Source organism: Gopherus flavomarginatus, chromosome 7, assembly GCF_025201925.1.
Source record: "Gopherus flavomarginatus isolate rGopFla2 chromosome 7, rGopFla2.mat.asm, whole genome shotgun sequence".
Lineage (NCBI taxonomy): Eukaryota > Metazoa > Chordata > Testudines > Testudinidae > Gopherus > Gopherus flavomarginatus.
This window is the reverse complement of record NC_066623.1, coordinates 38,512,447-38,538,755: the sequence shown is the minus strand read 5'-3', so window position 1 is coordinate 38,538,755 and position 26,309 is coordinate 38,512,447. Positions and strand designations below refer to the sequence as shown.

General features: G+C 44.1%; 2 protein-coding genes and 1 pseudogene across 26 annotated transcripts in view; all 3 read right to left on the bottom strand.

Annotated features, from left to right (window-relative positions):
- The window catches only part of LOC127055754 (protocadherin gamma-C5-like), a 342,247-nt gene that overhangs the window by 133,740 nt on the left and 182,198 nt on the right, over positions 1-26,309 (bottom strand). For 3 of the 25 annotated variants that reach the window (XM_050963063.1, XM_050963051.1, XM_050963047.1), the window contains exon 2: positions 2-78. The exons of 13 other annotated variants lie outside the window; for them this stretch is intronic. In XM_050963063.1, the coding sequence (XP_050819020.1) occupies positions 2-78 (77 nt within the window). Of the gene's footprint in view, position 1; positions 2,116-9,636; positions 11,580-26,309 lie in introns of those variants that run through there. 9 more of the 25 variants (XM_050963045.1, XM_050963054.1, XM_050963057.1 and 6 more) reach the window with 7 other exon arrangements.
- LOC127055777 (protocadherin gamma-A12-like) lies at positions 4,209-6,811 on the bottom strand. Its single transcript, XM_050963129.1, has one exon. It carries the CDS (start codon positions 6,723-6,725, stop codon positions 4,209-4,211), a length of 2,517 nt encoding a protein of 838 aa, XP_050819086.1. The 5' UTR covers positions 6,726-6,811.
- LOC127055793 (protocadherin gamma-A1-like) lies at positions 13,600-24,502 on the bottom strand (annotated as a pseudogene).

Here is a 26,309-nt window from a genome sequence, read left to right as displayed (position 1 = left end):
CCTGGAGCAGATGGTAGGAGAGCCAGGCATTGTGTCCTGAGTCAGCATCCACCGCCACCACCTTCGTCACCAGATAACCTGCCTCGGCTGAGCGAGGGACCATCTCGAACAAGGCGGAGCCATCGGCTCCCAGGGAAGGGTACAGGATGCGAGGGATGTTATCATTCTGATCCAGAATAAACACCCTGACGGTGACATTGCTGCTGAGAGGTGGGGATCCGCCGTCTTGGGCCTGCACTTGCACTTCAAACTCCCGGAATTGCTCGTAGTCGAAGGAGCGCTGGGCATAGATAGCTCCGGTCTGGGAGTTAATGGAGATGTAGGAGGAGAGAGGCACCTCCTGGAGGTTGCTCCTTAGGATGGAGTAAGTGACTTGGGCGTTCCAGTCCAGATCCAGGTCTGAGGCTTCTACACTGAAAATAGAAGACCCCGAGGGATTGTTCTCTGGCACATAGGCGGTGTAGGAAGTTTTCTCAAAGACAGGGGCATTGTCATTAATATCTGAGAGCTGCAACAGGATGGTTTTCTGGGTGGAGAGAGGGGGAGAGCCTTTGTCTGTGGCGGTGATTGTGATATTGTACTCCGGGGTCCTTTCCCTTTCCAAGGTGCTGTCTGTGATGAGTTTGTAGTAGTTATTAGAAGAAGAAATTATCTTAAATGGCAAATTATCTTGCAAATGGCAGGAGACCTTTCCATTATCTTCAGAATCTTGATCCTTAACATTAATCAGAGCTATCACTGTTCCAGGCAGTGAGTCTTCTGGGACTGGATTGGAGATGGATGTAAGTGTCATTTCGGGGGCATTGTCATTCTCATCAAGAACCTCGATTTCCACTTTGCAGTGTGTCACTAGTCCGCCTCCATCCTTTGCTTCTACTGCCAGGGTGTAGTCACGTGTATCCTCAAAGTCCAAAGGCTCCTTTACTGTAATTTTCCCGGTTTCTGAGTCCAGACTGAATTTCTGACGAGCCTTTTCTGGAATGTTGCTGAAGACGTAGCTGATCTGAGCATTTGAACCTTCATCGTTGTCGGTGGCTTTAACATGAAGCACTAAGGAGCCCGTCGGTGCATTTTCCCTCAGGCTCACTTTGTAGAACTCAGGAGTGAAGACGGGAGGGTGGTCATTGGCGTCGGTGACATTAATCCATATCTGGGCGGTCCCAGTCCTCTGTGGCGCTCCCCCATCCACAGCAGTGAGAATCAAGTGAAGGCTGCTCTGGCTTTCTCGATCTAGGGGTGTCTGCAGCACTAAATCTACATATTTCTTGCCATCCCGGCTCTCTTTGACTTTCAGGATGAAATACTGATTGGGGCTCAGCTGATAACTCTGCAAAGAATTCATCCCAACGTCAGGATCTTCAGCGTTTCCCAGGAGAAAACGGGCACCTGGTAAAGTAGATTCAATCATCTCTAGTTTGATGTTATCTTTTACAAAACGCGGGGCATTATCGTTAATGTCTTGGATCGCGACTTTTATGTGGAAAACATTGAAGGGATTTTCCAGCACAGTTTCGAAATTTATGACGCAGAGTTGAGATGTCCCGCATATCTCCTCCCGGTCTAGCCTGTCATTCACATAGACGTTGCCACTTTCCCCATTCACGCTGAAGTATTGCTTTTTAGCTGCAGAGACAACACGGAGCTTCCGGTTGGGCAGTTCTCTCACACTCAGCCCCAAATCCTTGGCGAGATTCCCCACAAGGGAACCTTTCGCCATTTCCTCGGGAATCGAATAACCAATCTGCTCCGAGACCGCCCGGCAGAACAAAGACAATAAGAAGGGAAACAACAGTACTTGCCGTGTGACTGCCCAGCCCGGCTCTCTGTGTCTGATTTCCATCCCGGTCCCTGTCAGAACTGCACTATTCTTGCTGTCTTCTTTGTTTTCATTAATCCCTTCAGGTTGAAGAAATGTGCGATCACGTAGTGCAAATGGAGTCCCGATTGTCTTCTCAGCTGTACAGAGCGCTCTGTGGCGGTTCCTTTTTCTCAGCCGGACTGTGAAGGTCTCTCTGCCGTTCCCTCTCCCATCTGCGCTGTGTGACAGAGTAATCGCACTGCAGGAGCCTCCGGTGGATCTCCGGCTCCAGCCCTGGCTCCGCATTGGCCAACAGCGGCACTCCGAGTCTCAACGGGAGAACTGCAATAGCAGTGATTTTATTATGGGCGGCGACGCAGGTCTAGGACTCTCGTGGGATATTTTTTTTTCTGTTCAAAACGTATTCTAAATGTACAGTGTTGTGAAATGATTTCTCTTAATTGTAAACAAGTGAATCACAGATGAGATGTAAAAGTCTCGACTATAAATACTATGTACGTATGTTTGTGTGTAGCCATTCATGGATAGCACAAACAACAGACATTCTTGAATTTTCTGTATCGTTTGTGTGTACGTGGTGACAATGATTCAGTATATTTATATCTGTATATATGAATATGAACAGGTAGGAGAACTTTCCAACATTCACAACAAGTTCTATTATAAGAATCACATCTACCACAGGCACTAATACCCGTGAAACACAGCCAATACTGTTTGACAGTTTAGCATTTTTAACACGTGAATGACATGAGCGCACATGAGCAGCCGCGGATTCAAACTCTCAAAGTAAACTTCTGAACTAAGTCATTTTCTGAGTTAGCTTTAGGGTCTTATTGTCCATTTTAGCTTCTCTTTTTCCTTCAAACTACTTGGTCCACTCACAATACACAGATTGTTTCTAAAGCAACAAAGGAAAATTTCCATTCTCAAATTGTACTATAAGTACGCACTAGGCAGAATTGTCCTACAGAAACAGAACTGCATTAAAAAGCCCAGTAAAAGGTTCCCAAACATACCCTGAAGTGTTCCAATAAAGCATCTCTGGAAAGGTAAAGTCCTAGTAAATCCGTATATTAAAAATTGCTCTACGATGCAAAGATAAAATAAGACTGTCAAATATCCGTTCACCATTGACTGATAAGTTATCTATAATTATCGGTCCATTCACCGTGGAAATTTCAGTTAGACTTTTAAAAATTATTTTAATCCATGTAGTGTTGCAAAAATCTCTCTTCCTAGATAAACATGACTAAGAAATGTTAGAATAGTCCTTATAATACTAGCTATGTTTAAAAGCATTAGCATAATCTGACACGCATATATGGCAACTTCTCAGGGACCCAAACTAGGACACAAGAATATTATTATTACAAGAAATGAAAAACGTGTTCAAATAGTATCTTCATCCTAGATAAATGTTTATAACTGTTGCTCCCTTTTCACTCCAGCTGCTGGTCAAATTTCTGGGCCCTCCGGAGGTTCCAGCTGGAAGCAGAAGTTGATGGAGTCTGGTATTTTCTCTGAGGCAGTCTTATTGATTTACAGCGAATGTACAACGATCTTCTTCTCCAAAGACAGGAGGACCGAAGAAAAAAAGGAGCCGTTTCTCAGCTTACACAACCAAAACTCTTTAGCCAACGCCAGACTCAAAAGCTCTCTCAGTTTAGTGTCTGTGCGTTATGCCTCTCCTCCACCCCTCACACAAACATTACTCAGAAATAGCATTCCGCCCACTCACTCCAAACTTTCGGGTGGGTTCACAACCCCCTTTTGTCTTAGGTGAGGGGCTTCCCATTAACTTATCCTGACAGCTAGCTACGTTACTTGAAAAGTGTATTCACACCCAGTCTCAAAGAGGTTTATGATGGATGCAGTCACCAATACCTCTCAGAATAACATAACCTTAATTTCCTCATCATGGATTTTGAGTGCATATAGTTTGCAATAACATCAAATTGGGATCCAAGTAAGCTGATTTGTAAATTAAAATAATATTGACAGCCAAGCAGATACCTATTCACTCTCCTTTAAAATACCGTTCATACTCTCCGTCAATCTTTTTTTAAATTATGCCCCAATATCTTTATATTATTTCAGGCAATGAAAAGTATCCGTTATCATAGATAAAGATAGTGCCAGGTTTTAAATGAATTATTATTTCATCAGAACTCGTAAATTGAATTAAGATATGTCTCTTCTGTGACACAAAACAAAATGTATAAGGTCTGACCAAATATTCCGGGGGTTACAGTGGTTTTCAAAACACTTCCAAATGAATTACACGTGCATTATGCTAAATATAACATCCCCCACCCTGTACATTTAGATTACTGCTATATATTCAAAAGTCTTTATATCTAAACACAAATAAGAAAGCGCCAAAATATCAGCTCACCTGAACAAAAGAGGTCTGATCCCCGTTATTAATGTATAACTCTTCAGTCATTAGAACAGGATTCTTTATCTCGTAAGTCTGCTGACTAGTCAGAGTATTTGAATCGTTTGATTTGGTAACGTTGAACTGGCTCTTTCTGGAGTCCGTGGTGAGAGAAACCTCACGTGAGTAGGAGTGAAGAGAAGCTCTGACTCCATCGAGCCCCACAAACTGCGAGACGGGAACTCCACTGAAAGTCACACTCGAGGAGTCAAACAGCTGCGAGTTTCTCCACCGGCGGAGCCTCAGCGCCACTAACACTATGAGAAAGGTAAAGAACAAGCAGGAAACGGAAGCCACAGCGATCACCAAATACAAGGTGAGGCTGGACTGGGGGTCTACAGGAGCTGAGAGGCTGCTTAAATCGGAGAGGATTTCGGGGATGCTGTCAGCCACCACCACCGTGACAGTGGCCGTGGCAGAGAGAGGGGGCTGCCCGTTGTCCTTCACTAAAACCACCAGACTTTGCTTGAGCGCATCTTTGTCGAGAAAGTAGCGCGCCGTCCTGATCTCGCCGCTGTGGAGTCCCACAGAGAAGAGCCCCGGCTCTGTAGCCTTCAGCAGCTGGTAGGAGAGCCAGGCGTTCTGCCCGGAGTCTGCATCCACCGCCACCACCTTAGTGACCAGGTAACCCGGCTCGGAGGAGCGAGGGGCCAACTCCACTCCCGTGGAGCCATCGGTGGGAAAGGAGGGGTGTAAGATGTGCGAGCTGTTGTCATTCTGATCCAGTAGAAAGAGAGTGACGGAGACATTACTGCTGAGAGGTGGGGAACCTCCGTCCTGAGCCTGCACTTGGAACCGAATCTCCCGGAACTGTTCGTAATCAAAGGAGCGCAGAGCGTAGAGAACCCCAGTCTCGGAGTTAATGGAGATGGAGGAGGAGAGAGGAACTTCCTGGATCTGACCTTCGGTAACAGAGTAGGTGACTCTGGCGTTCTCCCCTTCGTCAGGGTCATTAGCCTTCAGGGAGAAAACGGAGGCTCCTCTCGGGTTATTCTCAGTGACATAGGCGGTGTAGGATGTTTGATCGAAGAAGGGGGCGTTGTCGTTCGTGTCTAAAATCCGGAGTGGGATCGTAGTGACTGTAGAAAGCGGAGGAGTCCCATTGTCCGTGGCGGTCACTGTGATGTTGTATGCTGCCACCTGCTCCCTATCCAGGGCTCGGTCTGTCACCAGACTGTAATAATTATGGAAGGGTTTCATCAGCTGGAAGGGGAGGTCGCCTGGTGTGGAGCACGTGACCTCCCCATTGTCTCCTGAGTCTGCATCTTGCACATTTAAAAGGGCGATCACAGTCCCGGGTGGAGAGTCCTCGGGGATCGAGCTAATGAAAGACCTGAGAGCGATTTCCGGGGCGTTATCATTCACATCACTAACAAGGATTACAATTTTCGATTTGTCGAAAAGACCTCCCACGTCATGCGCTTGCACCTCAGCTTCATACAATGCAGCTTCCTCAAAGTCCAGTTTCCCCACGACTGTTATTTCACCCGTTTTTGGGTCCAAGTGGAACATCTGAAGAGCTTTGTCTGTGATTTTTTGGAAAGAGTATTTCACCTCTTTGTTGACTCCTTCATCGAGGTCAGTGGCTTTTACTGTAACAACCGTGGAACCTTCAGGCACATTTTCCCAAACGCTCACTTTGTAGACAGGCTGGCTAAAAACTGGGGCATTGTCATTAGAATCGAGAACAATAACGCGGATTTGCGCAGTGCCGGATCTGACTGGATCTCCCCCGTCAGTGGCTGTGAGGATTAGATTGTGAACGGCTTGTTCTTCCCGGTCTAGAGACTTTTCCAGCACCACTTCGGCGTATTTTACTCCATCAGATCGCGTTTCTACATCCAGTAAGAAATGCGTGTTACTGCTGAGTTGGTAGCTCTGGATGGAATTTAGTCCCATATCCGGATCCTCTGCCTGACGCACAGAAAACCGTGATCCTGGCGCTCTTGTTTCACTGATTTTTAAATCGAATTCTTCTGACCGGAAGCTGGGAGCATTATCATTAATATCTGTGATTTCAACTTCGACCGGAAAAAGTTTCATTTTATCCTCCACTATAAGCTCACAGTTTAACAAACACTTCTCCACTCGGCCACAGATCTGCTCTCTGTCTATTCTCTCGGTGATGTATAAATGGCCGGTCTTGAAATCTAAAGCAAAGTACTGAGTCTTACCTCCGGAAACAATACGGACTCCGCGGTCTGAGAGCTGCTCTACATTCAGCCCCAGATCCTTTGCGATGTTCCCCACAAAAGACCCTCTCTCCATTTCCTCCGGAATAAAATAGCGAATCTGCCCAGAAACTGCTTCCCAAACGGTAACCAGTATCATGCAGAATAGGGCTCGCCCTTTGCAGTCCCGGAGCCTTTCTGCACTTGCAGTTCCCATGGTAATGTGGAAATGCCGCCGATTCTCCCTCAGGGAATGTCTGCCAATTGTTTCCGAAAATATTGGGTGTGAAATCATAAGCCTATTTCAGCCAGTATCGTCCATTAATGCTTAGTCCAGAGAGAGCCAGTGAGAGAGTCTGATCTCTGTGTTCTGTGCTAACAGCTGTGCTGCGCTGGCTGGATCTCTCTTCGCGTTTCTCTCCCTGATTGGTAAACAGCGGCGCTCAGAGTCTCAACCGAATACTGCAGAAGCTCTGCGCTGGAGTTTGTAGATTTGTAGTTATATTTGACACTTATTTTTAAAAATATGCTGCGTTATTTTTCTTAGGCAAATGAGTCTGATATATGCACAGGAAATCCACAAAACTATTGTCAGCGACGAATCTTTCTATTCCTTAAAAGACTTACTGATAATATTTTTGTAATTTTAATCTGAGTGCATATGAATTAGACATATCTCCCTTTCCCCCTGGAGTTATTATGTATATATATAGCTTTTAAATATAAGTGGTTTTTTTAGACTTTCACTCACATACTGTGCAGTTGTTATATACCAATATCTTCGTTTAGTAACCTTAGATTTGATATATTCAAGTGCAGCACTAAGTCGTATTTTGTTCACATTTCAGATATTTTGACTTGGTCAGATTCATCATTTAATTCATAATATTAATTACCAAATCAATAGATGAAATGAAATTTGTGTTATCTAGGGGTGAGCTTTGTCAAATGGGTATTATAAAACAATTCGTACTCTGTGTATTTCCCAGCCTGGTAGTTTTCAAGTTCAGTTTTCTAATATCTAGTCTAATTTTCCTTGATTATGCTACCACAAGAGGAATGTATATGCCAATAATCCCTGAAGTCAAAATACGAAAGGAACACGTGTGTATATATATATACACACAGCAACATACACATATACACAGATGCATACCACATATGTGGCAGTAACATCCATTTGATAAATTACAGTGCCAAGAGATGAGTAAGATCACGTTTCTTCAATTTGGCATTCATCTTTGACCACTTCAACTGAACTTTGAGCGCTACTGCGTGCCTTTGAGGACAACCTGTGTTCCTATGTTCTAACTTCTAAGATTTCCAAAGAGCCGAATCCTTCAAAAATGCGACATTCTGAAATATAAGCATTCCAGGGAAATGTTTCCTTCTTCCCCTCAGTTGTGGAGTATGCTCCTCCCCCGTTGAAATATTTAAACTAACCCCAGAACCATGATAGTCAATATTTAGTCATGCTCCAGTGACCATTCTCAGGATCGATATCTCGAGATTCTGGAGGGCTATTAGTATATCTACGCTATTGAAAAATAAGTATTAACATGTCCATTGGATTCAGCATTTGCTCCTGGCTCTGGAAAGTGCAAAGAGGGCCAACTCCAGAACATATCATGTGTACATATAGAAATGCATTTTAAGGATTGTTATGGCCCCTATGATCTATGGATATTTGGATTCACGGTAGGCAAGAAAACTTGGCTTGATAAGAGCAGATAGCGACAGAAAAATGCTCTAAAACATTTTTAAACCTGTGAAATATTTGTAAAATATTTCCACCATGTAAATTGTGTGGCATATGCAGAATACATTATGACATTTTGTGAGGGTTTTTTTTCATCATCACGTTTCAGGTGACCTGCATAATTACGGCATGGCTCTACCACTGGTAGGAAATGTAATCATAAAAATTATGCCAATAACACCCTTATATGACACCATATCCCAATAACGTGCTATAAAAGTCTCAAGAAAAATATGAGAAGTAGGTCAAAGTATATAAATGTTTGTGATTATAACATTCACCTAAGATCGTAAAGAAGAGGTGCTCAAAAAGCATATAGAAGAGCATTAAAGAAAATTTATATATTAAAATTAGATGACTTTAATATTTTGTCTTCTTTGGAAGAAATACATCTTACCCGAGATGCATAAATATTTATACATAATGTATTTATTTCAGTTAGACCTTTTGTAATGAGAGAAAAGAGGCTCTGATTTGGAAAATAAGAATGGACGTGCAATTAAGGAAGTGGATAGGGAACTGGGAAGACTGAGTTTTATCTTAGATTCAAATGCAGAATTCTTCTGTGACATACCCAGATCAGTTATACCCTTTGTCTCTCATTTCGTCATCTATAAACGGAAATAATCTTTCTCTGCCATGCATGGATTTTTGTTCTGAAAACAAATTCATTTATATATGGGATACTTTAACCACTGTGGAGATAAAAGCAAGAGATACACCTAAAAACATCAAGGCAGTATTTCACAATGACTGCCTACGATGTAAAAATATCAGATTGCGCATGAAGAAAGAAGCTCACCTCCCCAGTAGTCTCCGTCCCACCATGTAAACTGCTACATCCATTGCCAGTAAATGACATCCCAGAGCTGTCACTGCACAGAATGTTTTCTGACATCTGGGCATTGGGTTTCAGAAAGGTACATTTATTCCTCGTTAACTCTGAGGACAAATACAGCTGGTAGGTGTAAGGCAAAGTCCCGTCTTCATAGCTTGGTGGGAACCTACGGCCGGTATTTGGATAAGGGTCAGGACCAAAACACTGAAGCAATTTGGGATTTCCTGACCTTCGCAATTTCATCACAATGGCCAGTGTAACTGTCAAGAGGAACAAAAATGAGATTAAGGCTAAAGCCAACACCAAGTAAAACTGTAAATCAGACTGAGATGCGGAGTCACTTGATTGGTCGCTCATTTCCGGAACAGCCTCTTGGAAGTTCTCGGCAAACACCAGGTTGAGAGTCACTGTGGCTGACAGAGGCGGCTGCCCGTTATCCTTCACCAGCGTGACTAGCCTGTGCTTCACAGCATCTCTGTCCGCAAAGGCGCGGGCTGTCCGGATCTCCCCGGTGTGCAGCCCCATGCTGAACAGCGTCGGTTCCGTGACCTGGAGCAGATGGTAGGAGAGCCAGGCATTGTGTCCTGAGTCAGCATCCACTGCCACTACCTTCGTCACCAGATAACCTGCCTCGGCCGAGCGAGGGACCATCTCGAACAAGGCAGAGCCGTCGGCTCCCAGGGAAGGGTACAGGATGCGAGGGGCGTTATCATTCTGATCCAGAATAAACACCCTGACGGTGACATTGCTGCTGAGAGGCGGGGATCCGCCGTCTTGGGCCTGCACTTGCACTTCAAACTCCCGGAATTGCTCGTAGTCGAAGGAGCGCTGGGCATAGATAGCTCCGGTCTGGGAGTTAATGGAGATGTAGGAGGAGAGAGGCACCTCCTGGAGGCTGCTGCTTAGGATAGAGTAAGTGACTCGGGCGTTCCGGTCCAGATCCCTGTCTGAGGCTTCTACATTGAAAATAGAGGCCCCCGAGGGATTGTTCTCTGGCACATAGGCGGTGTAGGAAGGTTTCTCAAAGACAGGGGCGTTGTCATTGATATCCGAGATCTGCAACAGGATGGTTTTCCGGGTGGAGAGAGGGGGAGAGCCTTTGTCTGTGGCTGTGATTGTGATATTGTACTCCGGGGTCCTTTCCCTGTCCAGGGGGCTGTCTGTGAGGAGCTTGTAGTAACTGTTTGACGAAACCGCTATTTTAAAAGGCAACTTGTGTTGAATGTGACACGTGACTTCTCCGTTTTCTCCCGTATCTTGGTCACGAACTTTGATCAGAGCTATCACCGTCCCGGCTACTGAGTCTTCAGCTACCGGGCTGGACACGGAAGTAAACGTCATTTCCGGGGCATTGTCGTTTTCATCAAGTATTGTTATTTGAACTTTCGAGTGAGCGGACTGGCCACCCCTGTCCCTGGCTTCTACGCCCAACATGTATTTATGTGTGTCTTCAAAATCTAGAATCCGTGTATTTGTAATTCTTCCTGTCTCAGAATCTAAATAAAATAGTGTACGCGCATTATCTGGTATGTTGCTGAATGAGTATGTGATTTGGGCATTTAACCCTTCATCCTGATCCATGGCTTTCACCTGAAGCACTAAGGAGCCCCGTGGTAGGTTTTCCCTCACACTGACTTTGTAGATCTCCTCAGTAAATACGGGGGGATTGTCATTGGCATCAGTGACATTAACTCTAATATGAGCCGTCCCAGATCTGACTGGATCCCCCCCATCCACGACCGTCAGGATCAAGTGATGAAAGTTTTGCTTTTCGCGATCCAACGATTTTTCCAGCACTAATTCTGGGTATTTATTTCCATCCGGGCTCTCCTTTACAGACAGGATAAAATGCGGATTCTTGCTGAGTTGGTAACTCTGCACTGAGTTGATCCCAACGTCCGGATCTTGTGCAGATTCTAGTGGAAACCGCGCACCAGGAAATGCTGATTCTATAACTTCTAAATCGATATTGTTTGTCTTGAACCGCGGGGCGTTATCATTAATGTCCTGGATTGCTACATTCACATGGAAAACATTCAAAGGATTTTCCACCACCGTTTCGAGTGTCAGGACACAAAGGGGAGTCTCCCCGCATATCTCCTCCCGGTCTATCCTGCCATTCACATACAGGTTGCCATTTTCCCCATTCACACTGAAATATTGCTTTTCCGAACTGACACGGAGCTTCCGCTGCTGCAATTCTCTGGTATTTAATCCCAAATCCTTGGCGAGATTCCCCACAAGGGAACCTTTGGCCATTTCCTCAGGGAGGGAATAACCAAAGTGCTCCGAGACCGCCCGGCAGAACAAAGACAAGAAGAAGGGAAACAACAGTACTTGCCGTGTGACTGTCCGGCCCGGCTCTCGGCGCCTGATTTTCATCGCGGTCCCTGTCAGATTCCTCTCTCCTTTCCTTCTTTTTTGTTACATCAGATGTTTACAAATCCCATCAGGGCAAAAGAATCCGCGTCAGAGGGGTAAACATTCCGATACTGTCTGTTTCCTAACGGCCGTTCCCTTTTCTTAGCCAGACTGTGAAGGTCTCTCTGCTATTTCCTCTGTGATCTGCGCTGTGTGACGGAGCAATCGCAGCGCAGAGGCTCGGATGGATCTCCGGCTCCAGCCCTGGCTCCGCATTGGCCAACAGCGGCACTCCGAGTCTCAACGGGAGAACTGCAATAGCAGCGATTTTATCAAGGCGCCGGTGCAGCTCTACTCACAATCATGCTTGTTTTATGTTTTTTTTTCCTTCGAATTTGCATGGAAATGCAAAACATGTAGTATACCAAAAACAATGCCGTGAAGCATAAACAATGGTGTTTCTTAACATAAGAATAAATGTAAAATATAAATGCTTTTTAAATATATTATGTTTGTGTCTATTTACTGATAGTGTAAAACTTACAATTCTTGAGATTTCTTTGCCTTTGTTTACATATATTTGCGTGTATGTGTGGGTCTACGTCTTGGTGTGTGTCTATGTAATGAATACGTACAAGAACAACAATTTCCATGTAATAACCACATCATCTGCAAACACTTCTAAGTGTAAGATTTAGCAAAGCACAGTTCTAAAGTGTTTCACAGAAAGCTATAGTTTTTAAACCCAATAGCACGAGTGATTGCGGGTTCAAAACATAAATCTAAACTCCCAAGCAAAACTATTTTCGTGCCCTTATTGTCACTTTTAGTTTATCTTTCCTTCTAAACTTATCTGCCCACTCACAATACAAATGTTGTTTCTAAAAAGTACTAAGAAAATTTCTCTTGAGTTGAAATATAATGAAAAACCAGGCCCTTTTCTCTCATAGAACCGCGCTAAAGAACACTTCAATAGTTTTCCAGACATACAAAAAACTAAACAGGAATGGAAAAGTGAAATGAGTCCTAGTGAGCCAATGTATTCAAAGTCTTCCCAGTGATACAAAGACAAAGGAGATCGTCAAATAATGAAAGTATAATCACGTGCCTACTATACAAACATTTGAGTTAGCCTTTCTCTGATTGCTTTAAACAATGTGCTATGGAAACATATATTACTATTTTAATAAAAATGTAATAAATGTTAGAATCTTCTCTTTTATTGGACCCACTTCTGTTGTCGAGAGAGAAAAGCTTTCGAGCTTACACCGAGCTCTTCTTCTGACCTGTAATTTCGAGTGCTTGTCTTTCTCACCAACAGAAGCTGGTTCAATAAAAGGCAATACCTAACCCATCTTGTCTATCTAATATCCTAGAACCAACTCAGCTACAACAACACTGCATATAGAATATTTTCGGTAATGCTAACTACATGCTATAATAAGCTATTACTGTAATGTGTCATCAATTTCTCTCAAATACTCATGGCTCAATATAAGAGAAAAGAACATTATTCTTGCAGCAAGTTTAAAAGACTGTGGAAATAGTCTCTTCTTAATCAAACATTTACATAACTTTAGCTTCATGATTATGCACTTCTGCCCTGCATTATTTGCAATACGGAAAGTCAGATGAAATCATATTTGGAGCTAAATACCCTGGTTTATAAAAATAAGTTAATATTGAGAACTGTGCTGTCACCGAAACATTTTGCCCTTCAGTAACATTCTTATTCTCTCTGATCTATGTTTCTCTGTCTCTAAGAATATAGGAAAATTTCCTTACTTTGTAATATATCTGAAGTAAGGTAACTCATATAGTATCACAGATTAAAGGCAGATTCAAGTTTTTAACAAATCACCTTGTCATGAGAACTGCAAAAGGGAATTAGGAAATCTGTTTTCTAAATGGGTTCTCAACATAAATATTATTACATAAAATATATTTATAAATACTTATCCGTCCAATACTCTGAGGACCACATGGACTCCAAACTCAATTCCGAATAACATGCCAGAGTCTGGTTCGGATAATCAAAGCTTTACAAGAAAAACATCTAGTATAACCGAGACTTCCCATCTCTCTCTCTCTCTCTCTGACCCCCAACATTCTCTCTAATACAGGCCCCCAAACACTTGATGCACTCAGTAATTCTCTAGCGATTAACAGGTAGCTACATTTACAAATATGAATCACAAGATTAAGCAGATATTAGCTGACCCGAATGGACGACTGATCCCTGTTATTGTCTAACTCTTCAGTAAATAGGATAAGATACTTAATCTCACAAGAGTGCTGACTAGTCAGAGTATTTGCATAACTTGGGGAAAGTTGAACTGGCTCTTTCTGGAGTCCGTGGTTAGAGAAACCTCATGTGAGTAGGAGTGAAGAAAAGCTCTGACTCCATCGAGCCCCACAAACTGCGAGACGGGAACTCCACTGAAAGTCACACTCGAGGAGTCAAACAGCTGCGAGTTTCTCCACCGGCGGAGCCTCAGCGCCACTAACACTATGAGAAAGGTAAAGAACAAGCAGGAAACCGAAGCCACAGCGATCACAAAGTAGCGCGCTGTCCTGATCTCGCTGCTGTGGAGTCCTACAGAGAAGAGCCCCGGCTCTGTAGCCTCCAGCTGCTGGTAGGAAAGCCAGGCGTTCTGCCTGGAGTCTGCATCCACAGCCACCACCTTAGGGTATGTCTACACTACAGGATTACTCCGATTTTACAGAAACCAGTTTTTGGAAACAGAATGTATAAAGTTGAGTGCACGCAGCCACACTAAGCACATTAATTTGGCGGTGTGCGTCCATGTATCGAGGCTAGTGTCGATTTCTGGAGTGTTGCACTGTGGGTAGCTATCCCATAGCTATCCCATAGTTCCCGCAATCTCCCCCGCCCATTGGAATTCTGGATTGAGATCACAATGCATGATGGGGCAAAAATAGTGTCACAGGTGATACTGGGTAAATGTCATCAGTCAATCCTCCCTCTGTGAAAGCAACGGCAGACAATCATTTCACGCCCTTTTCCCTGGATTGCCCTGGCAGACGCCATAGCACGGCAACCATGGAGCCTGTTTAGCCTTTTTTCACTGTTACCATATGTCTACTGGATGCTGCTTACAGATGCGGTACTGCAGTGCTACACAACAGCATACGCTTCCCTTTGCAAGTTAGCAGAGATGGTTAACAGTCATATTGTACTGTCTGCTGCTATCATGGATTCTCCTGGCTGGCCTCGGTAAGCTCAGCTGAGGGCACATGGACAAAAATGGGAATGACTCCCCAGGTCACTCTCTTAAGTTTTATCTAATGGAAAGTCAGTCCTGCCTAGAATATCAGGCAAGTCTACTAAAGAACCAGAGAGGCAAACCGCCGCTCGAGGTCAGAGCCCCAGACATCCTGCAGAAATGATAAGCTGCATGCCATTCTAGGGGATGCCCCTGCAACAATCCCATCTGTTGCTTCCCTCCTCCTCCACCCCTCCTGGGCTACCATGGCAGTTATCCCTCCATTTGTGTGATGAAGTAATAAAGAATGCATGAATAAAAAACAACACTGACTTTATTGCCTCTGCAAGCAGAGATAAAAGGGGTGGGGAGGCAGCCTCCAGCTGCTATGATATTCCAGGCAGGACTGAATCTCCATTAGACAAAGCTTAAAGAAGGGAATGACCAGGAGTAATTCCCATTTTTGCCCAGGCGTCCCTGGCTGACCTCACTGAGGCCAGCCAGAAGCACTCACAGGATGATGATGATGACGGATACCAGTCATATTGTACCATCTGCCATCAGGAAGGGAATGCTGCTGTGTAGCGCTGCAGCACTGCGTCTTCCAGCAGCATCCAGTAGACATACGGTGACATTGAAAAAAGGCAAGAAACGTTTTTTTTCTCTTTTCTTTCATGGGGGGAGGGGTTGACGACATATACCCTGAACCACCCGCAACAATGTTTTTGACCTTCAAGGCTTTGGGAGCTCAGCCAAGAATGCAAATAGTTTTCAGAGAGTGCAGGAACTGTGGGATAGCTTGACTCCTCAGTCCCCACTCCCTCCCTCTGTGAGCGTCCATTTGATTTTTGGCTTTCCATTATGCTTGTCTCAGCTCCTTAAGTTTCACGCAGCCCTGTGTTGAGTCCCTATTGTGGCCTCTGTCTATCATAGCCTCGGAGATTTTTTTCAAATGCTTTGGCATTTTGTCTTTTGGAATGGAGTTCTGATAGAATAGATTCATCTCCCCATACAGAGATCAGCTTCAGTATCTCCCATACGGTCCATACTGGAGCTCTTTTTTGATTCTGGGACCGCATGGTCACCTGTGCTGATCAGCGCTCCACGCTGGGCAAACAGACAATGAAATTCAAAAGTTTGCGGGGCTTTTCCTGTCTACCTGGCCAGTGCATCTGAGTTCAGATTGCTGTCCAGAGAGGTCACAATGGTGCACTGTGGGATAGCACCCAGAGGCCAATACCGTCAAATTGTGGCCACACTAAGCCTAATTCGAAATGGCAATACTGATTTCAGCGCTACTCCCCTCGTCAGGGAGGAGTACAGATATCAATATTAAGAGCTCTTTATATCGATATAAAGGGCTTAGTTGTGTGGACGGGTGCAGGGTTAATGCGATTTAACACTGCTAAATTTGATATAAATTCATAGTGTAGACCAAGAGACCAGGTAACCTGGCTCGAAGGTGCGAGGGGCCAACTCCACTCCCATGGAGCCATCAGTGGGAAAGGAGGGGTGTAAGATGTGTGGGCTGTTGTCATTCTGATCCAGTATAAAGAGAGTGATGGAGACATTACTGCTGAGAGGTGGGGAACCCCCATTCTGAGCCTGCACTTGGAACCGAATCTCCCAGAACTGTTCATAATCGAAGGAGCGCAGAGCGTAGAGAGCCCCGGTATCGGAGTTAATGGAGATGGAGGAGGAGAGTGGAGCTTCCTGGATCCGACCCTTGGTAAAAGAGTAGGTGACTCTGGCGTTCTCCCCTCCCCCGGGGTCATGGGCCCTCAGAGAGAAAATGGAGGCTCCTCTCGGGTTATTCTCCGTAACACAGGCCGTGTAGGATGTTTTATTGAAGAAAGGCGCATTGTCCTTCGTGTCTAAAATCCGAAGTGGGGTGGTGGTAGCTGTAGAAAAAAGAGGAGTCCCATGGTCTGTGGCGGTCACTGTGATGTTATATGCTGCCATCTGCTCCCTGTCCAGGACTCGGTCTGTCACCAGATTGTAATAATTATCCAATGATTTCCTCAGCTGAAAGGGGAGGTTGCTGGGTGTGGCACAGGTGACCTACCCGTTCTCTCTGGAATCTAGATCTTGCACATTTAAAAGGGCGATCACTGGGGAGAGAGTTCTCACGGATCGAGGTGATGAGAGATGTGATTGTCAATTCTGGAGCTTTGTCATTCAAATCACTAACAACGATCACAATTTTGGATCTGTCAAAAAGGCCTCCCCTGTCATGGGTTTGCACCTCGATTTCATATAGCAGAGCTTCTTCAATGTCCATGTTCCCCACGATTGTTAATTCTCCCATCCTTGAATCTAACTGGAATGTCCATGAAGCTTTATTAGTTATCTTTCTGATTTGAGTATTTGAACATAGGAACATAAGAATGTCCCTACTGGGTTAGACCAAGGGTCCATCTAGGCCAGTATCCTGTCTTACGACAGTGGCCAGTAACAGGTACCCCAGAGGGAATGAACAGATGAGTTAATCATCAAGTGATCCATCTCCTGCCGCTCATTCCCAGCTTCTGGCAAACAGAGGTTAGGGACATCATTCCTGCCCATCCTGGCTAATAGCCATTGATGGACCTATCCCCCAGAATTTATCTAGTTCTCTTTTGAACCCTATTATGGTCTTGGTCTTCACATCCTCTGGCAAGGAGATCCAGAGGTTGACTGTGCATTGTGTGAAGAAATACTTCCTTTTGTTTTAAACCTGCTGCCTATTAATTTCATTTGGTGACCCGTAGCTCTTGCGTTATGAGAAGCAGTAAACAACACTTCCTTATCTACTTTCTCTAAGCTAGTCATGATTTTATAGACCTCAATCATATCTCTCCTTAGCCGTCTCTTTTCCAAGCTGAAAAGTCCCCATTTTATTAATCTCACCTCATACAGAAGCCCTTCCATACCCCAAATCATTTTAGTTGCCTTTTTTTGAACCTTTTCCAATTCCAATATATCTTTTTTGAGACCACATCTGCATATAGTATTCAAGATATGGGCGTAAAATGGATTTATATAGAGTCAGCATGATATTTTCTGTCCTATAATCTATCCGTTTCTTAAATATTCCCAGTATTCTGTTCACCTGTTTGACTGCCGCTGCACATTGAGTGGATCCACAATGACTCCAAGATCTCTTTCTTGAGTAGTAACTGCTAATTTAGACTCCATCATTTTATATGTATAGTTAGGATTACGCTTTCCAATGTGCATCACTTTGTATTTATTAACATTAAACTTCTTTGGCCATTTTGTTGCCCAGTCACCCAGTTTTGAGAGATCCTTTTGTAGCTCTTTGCAGTCTGTTTTGAACTTAACTATCTTGAGTAGTTTTGTATCATCTGCAAATTTTGCCACCTTACTGTTTACCCCTTTTTCCAGATCATTTATGAACATGTTGAATAGGACTGGTTCTAGAACAGACCCCTGGGGGACACCACTATTTACCTCTCTCCATTCTTAAAACTGACCATTTATACCTACCCTTTGTTTCCTATCTTTTAACCAGTTACCAATCCATGAGAGCACCTTCCCCTGGCAGCTTACTTTGTGTAAGAGCCTTTGGTGAGGGACCTTATCAAAGGCTTTCTGAAAATCTAAGTATACTATATCCACTGGATCCCCTTGGTCCACATGCTTGTTGACCCCTCAAAGATTCCAGTAGATTGGTGAGGCATGATTTTCCTTTACTAAAACTGTGTTGACTCTTCCTCAACAAATTATGTTCATCTACACGTCTGACAATATTGTTCTTTATTATAGTTTCAAACAGTTTGCCCGGTACTGAAGTCAGACTTACAGGCCTGTAATCACCTCAGGATCACCTCTGGTGCCCTTTTTAGAAATTGGGGTCACATTAGCCATCCTCCAGTCATCTGGTATAGAAGCTGATTTAAATGATGGGTTACAGACTACAGTTAGTAGTTCTGCAATTTCACGTTTGAGTTCTTTCAGAACTCTTAGGTGATTACCACCTTGTCCTGGTGACTTACTGCTGTTTACTTTATCAATTTGTTCCAAAACCTCCTCTAATGATACAGTTATCATTCTGGGACAGTTCCTCAGATCTCTCACCTAAAAAGAATGGCTCAAGATTAGGAATCTCCCTCGTATCCTCAGCTGTGAAGACCAATGCAAATAATTCATTTAGTTTCTCCACAACGGCCTTATTATCCTTGAGTGCTCCTTTAGCACCTTAATCGTCCAGTGGCCCCACTGGTTGTTTTGCAGGCTTCCTGCTTCTGATGTACTTAAAAAAAATTGCTATTACTTTTTGAGTCTTTGGCTAACTGTTCCTCAAATTCATTTTTGGCCTTCCTAATTGCATTTTTACACTTCATTTGCCAGTGTTTATGTTCCTTTCATGTTCCATGTAAATATCTTCATTAATGATCTGGAGGATGGTGTGGACTGCACTCTCAGCAAGTTTGCAGATGACATTAAACTGGGAGAAGTGGTAGATATGCTGGAGGGTAGGGATAGGATACAGAGGGACCTAGACAAATTAGAGGATTGGGCCAAAAGAAACCTGATGAGGTTCAACAAGGACAAGTGCAGAGTCCTGCACTTAGGATGGAAGAATCCCATGCACTGTCACAGACTAGGGACCGAATGGCTAGGAAGCAGTTCTGCAGAAAAGGACCTAGGGGATACAGTGAACGAGAAGCTGGATATGAGTCAACAATGTGCCCTTGTTGCCAAGAAGGCTAACAGCATTTTGGGCTGTATAAGTAGGGGCATTGTGAGCAGATCGAGGGACGTTATCATTCCCCTCTATTCAACATTGGTGAGGCCTCATCTGGAGTACTGTCTCCAGCTTTGGGCCCCACACTACAAGGAGGATGTGGAAAAATTGGACAGAGTCCAGAGGAGGGCAATAAAAATGATTAGGGGGCTGGAGCACATGACTTATGAGAAGAGGCTGAAGGACCTGGGGTTGTTTATTCTGCAGAAGAGAAGAATGAGGGGGGATTTGATAGCTGCTTTCAGCTACTTGAAAGAGGATGGATCTAGACTGTTCTCAGTGGTACCAGGTGACAGAACAAGGAGTAATGGTCTCAAGTTGCAGTGGGGGAGGTTTAGTTTGGATATTAGGAAAAACTTTTTCACTAGGAGTGTGGTGAAACACTGGAACTGGTTACCTAGGGAGGTCCCAATCATTGGAGTGTTCATTTATGAATTTACGTATCATTGCCCCCAAAGTTCCATTAAACCTCTCCAGCAGGCCATTGGTTTGATGGTGGTAAGGGGTGGCAACCAAGTGATTCACCCCATGAGCTTCCCACAGTTCTTTCATGGTCCCTGCCAGGAAATTAGTTCCCGAATCTGTAAGGATGTCGGAGGGCCAACCTACCCTGGCAAAAATGTCTGTTAAGGCCTGGCACACAGCTTTAGCCCTGGTGTTGCTTAGAGCTACTGCTTCTGGCCATCGGGTAGCAAAGTCCACAAAAGTCAGTATGTACTGCTTTCCTCTGGGGGTCTTTTTTGGGAAAGGACCCAGAATATCCACAGCTACTCACTGAAATGGGACCTCAGTTATGGAGAGTGGCTGGAGAGGGGCTTTGACCTGGTCTTGGGGCTTTCCCAGTCTTTGGCACACCTCACAAGACCGGACATAATTAGCAATGTCCTTGCTCATCCCCTCCCAGTGGAATCATTTCCCCAACCTGTCTTTGGTTCTGTTCACCCCAGAATGGCCACTGGGATGATCATGGGCTAAGCTTAAGAGCTTTATCCGGTACTTAGTTGGAACCACCAACTGTTTTTGAGGATGCCAGTCTTCCTGGTGTCTACCAGGAAGAGTCTCCTTGTATAAAAGTCCTTGTTCTACAACAAACTGGGATCGGTTAGAAGAGCTGAGAGGCGGTGGGGTGCTCTGTGCCACTGCCCAAGCTTTCTGAAGGCTGTCATCTGCTTCCTGCTCAGTCTGGAACTGTTCCCTTGAGGCTGGAGACACCAGTTCCTCCTTAGACTGTGGACGTGGGCTTGGTCCCTCTGGAAACGATGTAGGTGATGGGGTTGATTTTCGTTGATAGTGAACCGCTCTCCACTGGTGCACTATGCAGTATTTCAGGCTCTGGCTGAGCCTCTTGGGTAGGGTTGTCTGCTGCTTCTGCCAGTTCAGGCCTGCTGGTGCCCTCTGGCGTTGGAGTGGTAGATGGGTTTGCAAGCGCTGGCGTCAGTGCTGGCAACGGTTCTGGTGCTGGTTGCTTTTCCAGTTCCGGTTCTGGGACTGGATGCACTGTGGCTGTTTCAGTCGTTGGCAGGGGATCCAGGTCCACCACCTCTGTCTGGGTCTCTGGTAACACAGACGGGGCCCTTGTGGACGGCTCAGGCACAGGGATGAGTTTGAAAGCTTGCCTGGCTTGGCTGCGTGTAACCATTCCCACCCTCTGGGCACGCTTCACCTGGTTGGCCAAGTCTTCCCCCAGTAGCATGGGGATGGGATAATTGTCATAGACTGCAAAAGTCCACATTCCTGACCAGCCTTTGTACTGGACAGGCAGTTCAGCTGTAGGCAAGTTTACAGATTTTGACATGAATGGGTAAATTGTCACTTGGGCCTCTGGGTTGATGAATTTGGGGTCCACTAAGGATTGGTGGATAGCTGACACTTGTGCCCCCATGTCTCTCCACGCGATAACCTTCTTTCCGCCCACTGTCAAAGTTTCCCTTCTCTCTGAGGGTATTTGAGAGGCATCTGGGCCTGGGGATTTTTGGTGTGATGGTGGTGTAATGAACTGCACTCGGTTGGGGTTCTTGGGGCAGTTGGCCTTTATATGTCCCAGTTCATTACATTTAAAGCACCGCCCAGCTGACTGGTCACTGGGCCGAGGTAGGTTGCTGGAGACTGGTGAGGTGGGACAATAGGGTGTCTTGGGCTTTCCTTGGGTTGTAGGTGGGGTCTTGGGTGGCCCCCAGTGATAGGGTTTATTTTCTGTTTGCCCCCTGTGACATTCGCTCCCCTTGCTAGTAGCTTTTTTCTTTTCTGCCACTTCCACCCATCTGGCTCCAATCTCCCCAACCTCGGTTACAGTTTTGGGCTTCCCATCTAGGATGTACCTTTCTATTTCCTCAGGAACACACTCTAAGAACTGTTCCATTTGCATTAGGAGGGACAGCTCGTCCAGAGATTTAACATTTGCTCCTGATATCCAGGCATTCCAATTCTTTCCAATGTGGTAGGCGTGTCAGGTGAATGACACATCTGGTTTCCACCTTAGGGCTCTGAACTGCCGATGGGCATGCTCAGGTGTTAGCCCCATTCTGATTCTCGCCTTGGTTTGAAAAAGTTCATAATTGTTCATGTGTTCCTTAGGCATTTCAGCCGCCACTTCTGCTAAGGGTCCACTGAGCTGTGGCCTCAGCTCTATCATGTACTGGTCTGTAGAGATGTTGTACCCATGGCAGGTCCTTTCAAAATTTTCTAAGAAGGCCTCAGTGTCATCACCTGCCTTGTAGGTGGGAAATTTTCTGGGATGGGAAACAGTACCTGGAGAAGGGTTGTTAGGGTTGGCTGGAACATCTGGATTAGCCTTTGCTAATTCCAGGGCCTGCTGGTGGGCCTTCCTTTGGATCTCCAGCTCTTTTTGTTTCATCTCCAGCTCTTTTTCTTTCATCTCTATAGCCCTCCTGCGGGCAGCCTCTTTGACTTTTTCTTCTGCGTCCAGCCTAGCCATTTGCTGTTTAACTGCTTTCCTGGCACTCATTTTTCTGCTTTCTTGTGCTGCCCGCACCCCTCTGCAGCTCAGGCTGCTTGGTTAACAGAGATTTTCTAACTAGCTATACCCGAGAGCTAGAAAGAAAGAAAACAATTCACTTTTAAATGCCTTTTGCTGGCTGTCTGCTGGCTCACAGCTCTTAACAAAGACCCTTGTTAAAAAAACTTAACACCTCTGCCCTCAGCTGCTTTCCAAGCAGCTAGAAAGGAGAGAAAAAAAATCCTACTGACTTTTGGGTCCTCGAAATCCCAACGCTGCTCACCACGTCAAGGGTTTTTCCCCCACTTTGAACTTAAGCGTCCAAAAAGTGGGGACCTGCATTATCACCTTTAAGCTTAGTTACCAGCTTAAATTTGGTACTCTGCCACCAGCCAAAAATATAGTGTTTGGCACACTTCCTGTTCCCCCAAAACCTTCCCTGGGGAACCCAAGACCCAAACCCCTTGGGTCTTAAAACAAGGAGAAATAAACCATCCCCTCTCTTTCCCCCCCCCAGACTTTCCCCTCCCTGGGTTGCCCTGGGAAGCGACACAGATCCAAACTCCTTGAATCTTAACACAAAGAGGAATTAACCATTCCCTTCCTTTTCCCCCCACCAATCCCTGGTGAGTTTAGACTCAATCCCTTGGATTCCAAAACAAGGAAAAATCAATCAGGTTCTTAAAAAGAAAGCTTTTAATTAAAGAAAGAAAAGGTAAAAATTATCTCTGTAAAATCAGGATGGAAAATGCTTACAGGGTACTCAGACTCATATAGCCTAACGGGACTCCCCCCCTGCAGCCTGAGATTCAAAATTACAGCAAACAGAGGTAAAAATCCTTCCAGCAAAAGACACATTTACAAGTTAAGAAAACAAACATAAGACTAATCCGCCTTGCCTGGCTATACTTCCAGTTTTGAAACATGAAAGACTGATTCAGAAAGATTGGGAACACCTGGGTGTACATCTGGCCCCTCTTAGCCCCAAGAGCGAACAACAAACAAAACAAAGAGCACAAACAAAGACTTCCCTCCACCAAGATTTGAAAATATCTTGTCTCTCCATTGGTCCTCTGGTCAGGTGTCAGCCAGGTTCACTGAGCTTCTTAACCCTTTACAGGTAAAAGAGACAATAACCCTTAACCATCTGTTTATGATACAAGAGCATTGTCATTCACATCACTGACCACAACAACTTTTGATCTGTCAAAATGGCCTCCCTCGTCATGCACTTGCACCTCAATTTCATGTAACACAAATTCCTCAAAGTTCAGGTTCCCCACAAATGTTATTCCACCCTTTTTTGAATCCAAGTGGAATATTTTCAACGCTTTCTCTGTTATTTTCCTGAATGAGTATTTTATCTCTTTGTTGACTCCTTCATTTAGATCGGTGGCTTTTACTGTAACCACCCTGGAACCTTTCTGCAAATTTTCCAAAATGTTCACTTTCTAGACAGGCTCACTAAAAACGGACACATTGTCATTTGCATCACGAACGATAATTATAATTTGCACAGTGACAGACCTGACTGGATCCTCCCATCTCTAGCTGTGAGGACTAGATCGTTAACAGCTTTTTCTTCTCTGTCCAAAGACTTTTCCAGTACCAATTCAGCATATTTTACTCCATTTGATCCATTTTGCACCCCAAGAGAAAAGTGCCTATTACTGCAGAGCTGCTAGCTCTGGAGAGTATTAGTTCAAAAATCTATGTTCTGCACTTCTGGGAGAAGAAATTGCGATTCTGGAGCTGTTGTTTCACTATTTTTTTATCTCAATTTCTTCTGATTGGAAGCTGGGAGCATTGTTATTTACATCTGTGATTTCAATTTCAACTCATTTTATCCTCCAGTATAACCTCATTGTTTAACAGACTCTCCCTTCCAGCCTGTCACAGATCTGCTCACTGTCTATTCTTTTTGTGGTGATTAAATGCCCTCTCAAAATTCAAAGCAAAATACTGAGTTCTACCTTTGGACACAAAGCAGATGTTGTGGTCTGAGAGCTGCTTTACATTCAGCCCCAGATCCTTTGCCACATTCCCCATGAAAGATCCTTTCTCCATTTATGCTGGAATCAAATAGTAAATCTGCCCAGACACTGCCTTCAAAATGGTAACCAATATAAAGCAGAACAGAGCTTGCCCTTTGCAGTGCCAGAGCCTTTGTGTATCTCCCATTCCTGCGGAGATGTGGAGATGCATCTGATTCTCCGTCAGGGAAAAGGTTTCTGCTTAGATTTTATCTTTGGGTAAATGTTTCCGAAAATATCAATAATTAAATCAAATCCAATTTAAGCGAATATTGTTCTTTACTGTCGTCCAGACCTGGTGTGTGTGTGAATCTGTTCACGCTATGTTCTGTGCTAACTAACTGTGGGCTGGGCTGGCTGGATTTCATTGCATTTCTGCCCTTGATTGGTGAACAGCAGCACTCAGAGCCTCAACCAATAAATACAGTATCTCCACACTGGAAATTTTAAACCAGAATTTATATTTGAGATTTAATATTGTAAATAAGCCACTTTCTGTTTCTTTGATAAATATACCTGATGCCGAGGGAAGGAACAAAATGTTGGGTGCTGAGGGTCCAACTGACAATTCACCTTTCAGTATGATTCACGGTAGTTTCTCCTTTAGCCAGTTCCTTATCCACCTTTCAATTTTCATATTAATCCCTATCTTTTCCAATTTAACTAATAATTTCTCACGTGGAACTATATCAAATGCCTTACTGAAATCCAGGTAGATTAGATCTACCGCATTTCCTTTGTCTAAAAAAATCAGTTATCTTCTCTAAGAAGGAGATCAGATTGGTCTGGCATGATCTACTTTTGTAAAACCATGTTGTATTTCATCCCAGTTACCATTTACCTCTTCGTCCTTATCTACTTTCTCTTTCAAAATTGGTTCCAAGGCCTTGAATACAATTTAGGTCAAACTAACAGGCCTGTAGTTTCCTGGGTCACTTTCTCTCCATTCTTATAAATAGGTACTATATTAGCAATTTTATAATCATAGGTTATGACCCCCAAGTTTACAGATTCATTCAGTTGCACTCTGTCCATCACTTAATCTTTCACGACAAGTTGTGAGATCCCCAGTCACTGACCACTTCAAAAATTTGAAATGTTTCCAGAGAAATATTTCCTTTCCCCCATCTAAATGTACAGTATGCTCCTTTGCCACTAGAAATATTTAAATGGTCCCAGACCCACCACAGATACTATTCTATCATGCACCAGTGACAGTTCTAAGGTTCACCACCTGGGGATCCTGAATGGCTGTAAGTAGATCTATGTTACGGAAAAGGAGAGAGTTTCACATTCCCATTGGGAATGAAAGCTTGCTCTTAACTCTGGAAAATGGCACAAAGAAATTTCCCCAAAACATGACATTTGTATCTATATAAAGGCTTTTGGAGGACATTTCTAAACATACGGTATAACTCCTTGTGAACACTGATCATTGGCTCAGGGTAGCTAAGAGAAATCTGGTGTTACAACTGCAAATAAAGAAAAATTGCCCTATAATATTTTTTTAATCTCACAAATATTTGGAAAAGTGTTTTTCCCCTTCAAATTGTGTGGCATATCCAGAATAACAGTGTTATGTAAAGATTTTATTATCACTTCCTTATCATGATACATGAAGGCTCTGCCACTGTTGAGTAATAAAATCATAAAAATTTATGCCATTAAAACATCTGTATCACACCACCACCCAACACAATGCTATAATAGAAAGACATTACCCAAAGAACAAGAGTATCTTTCTATACTTGCAGCTATAACAACTTCCCAAGATCTTACAGAATCACAGAATTGTAGAACTTGAAGGGACTTCTAGAGGTCATCTAGTGCAATCCCCTACACTCATGGCAGGATTAAGTATTATCTAGACCATCCCTGGTGGGTGTTTGTGTAATCTGGTCATAAAAATCTCCAACAGTGGAGATTCCATAACCCCGCTAGGCAATTTATTCCAG

Excerpts from the sequence above, each read along its gene's own strand:
- LOC127055777 (XM_050963129.1), bottom strand. The coding sequence starts at position 6,725 with ATGATTTCACACCCAATATTTTCGGAAACAATTGGCAGACATTCCCTG.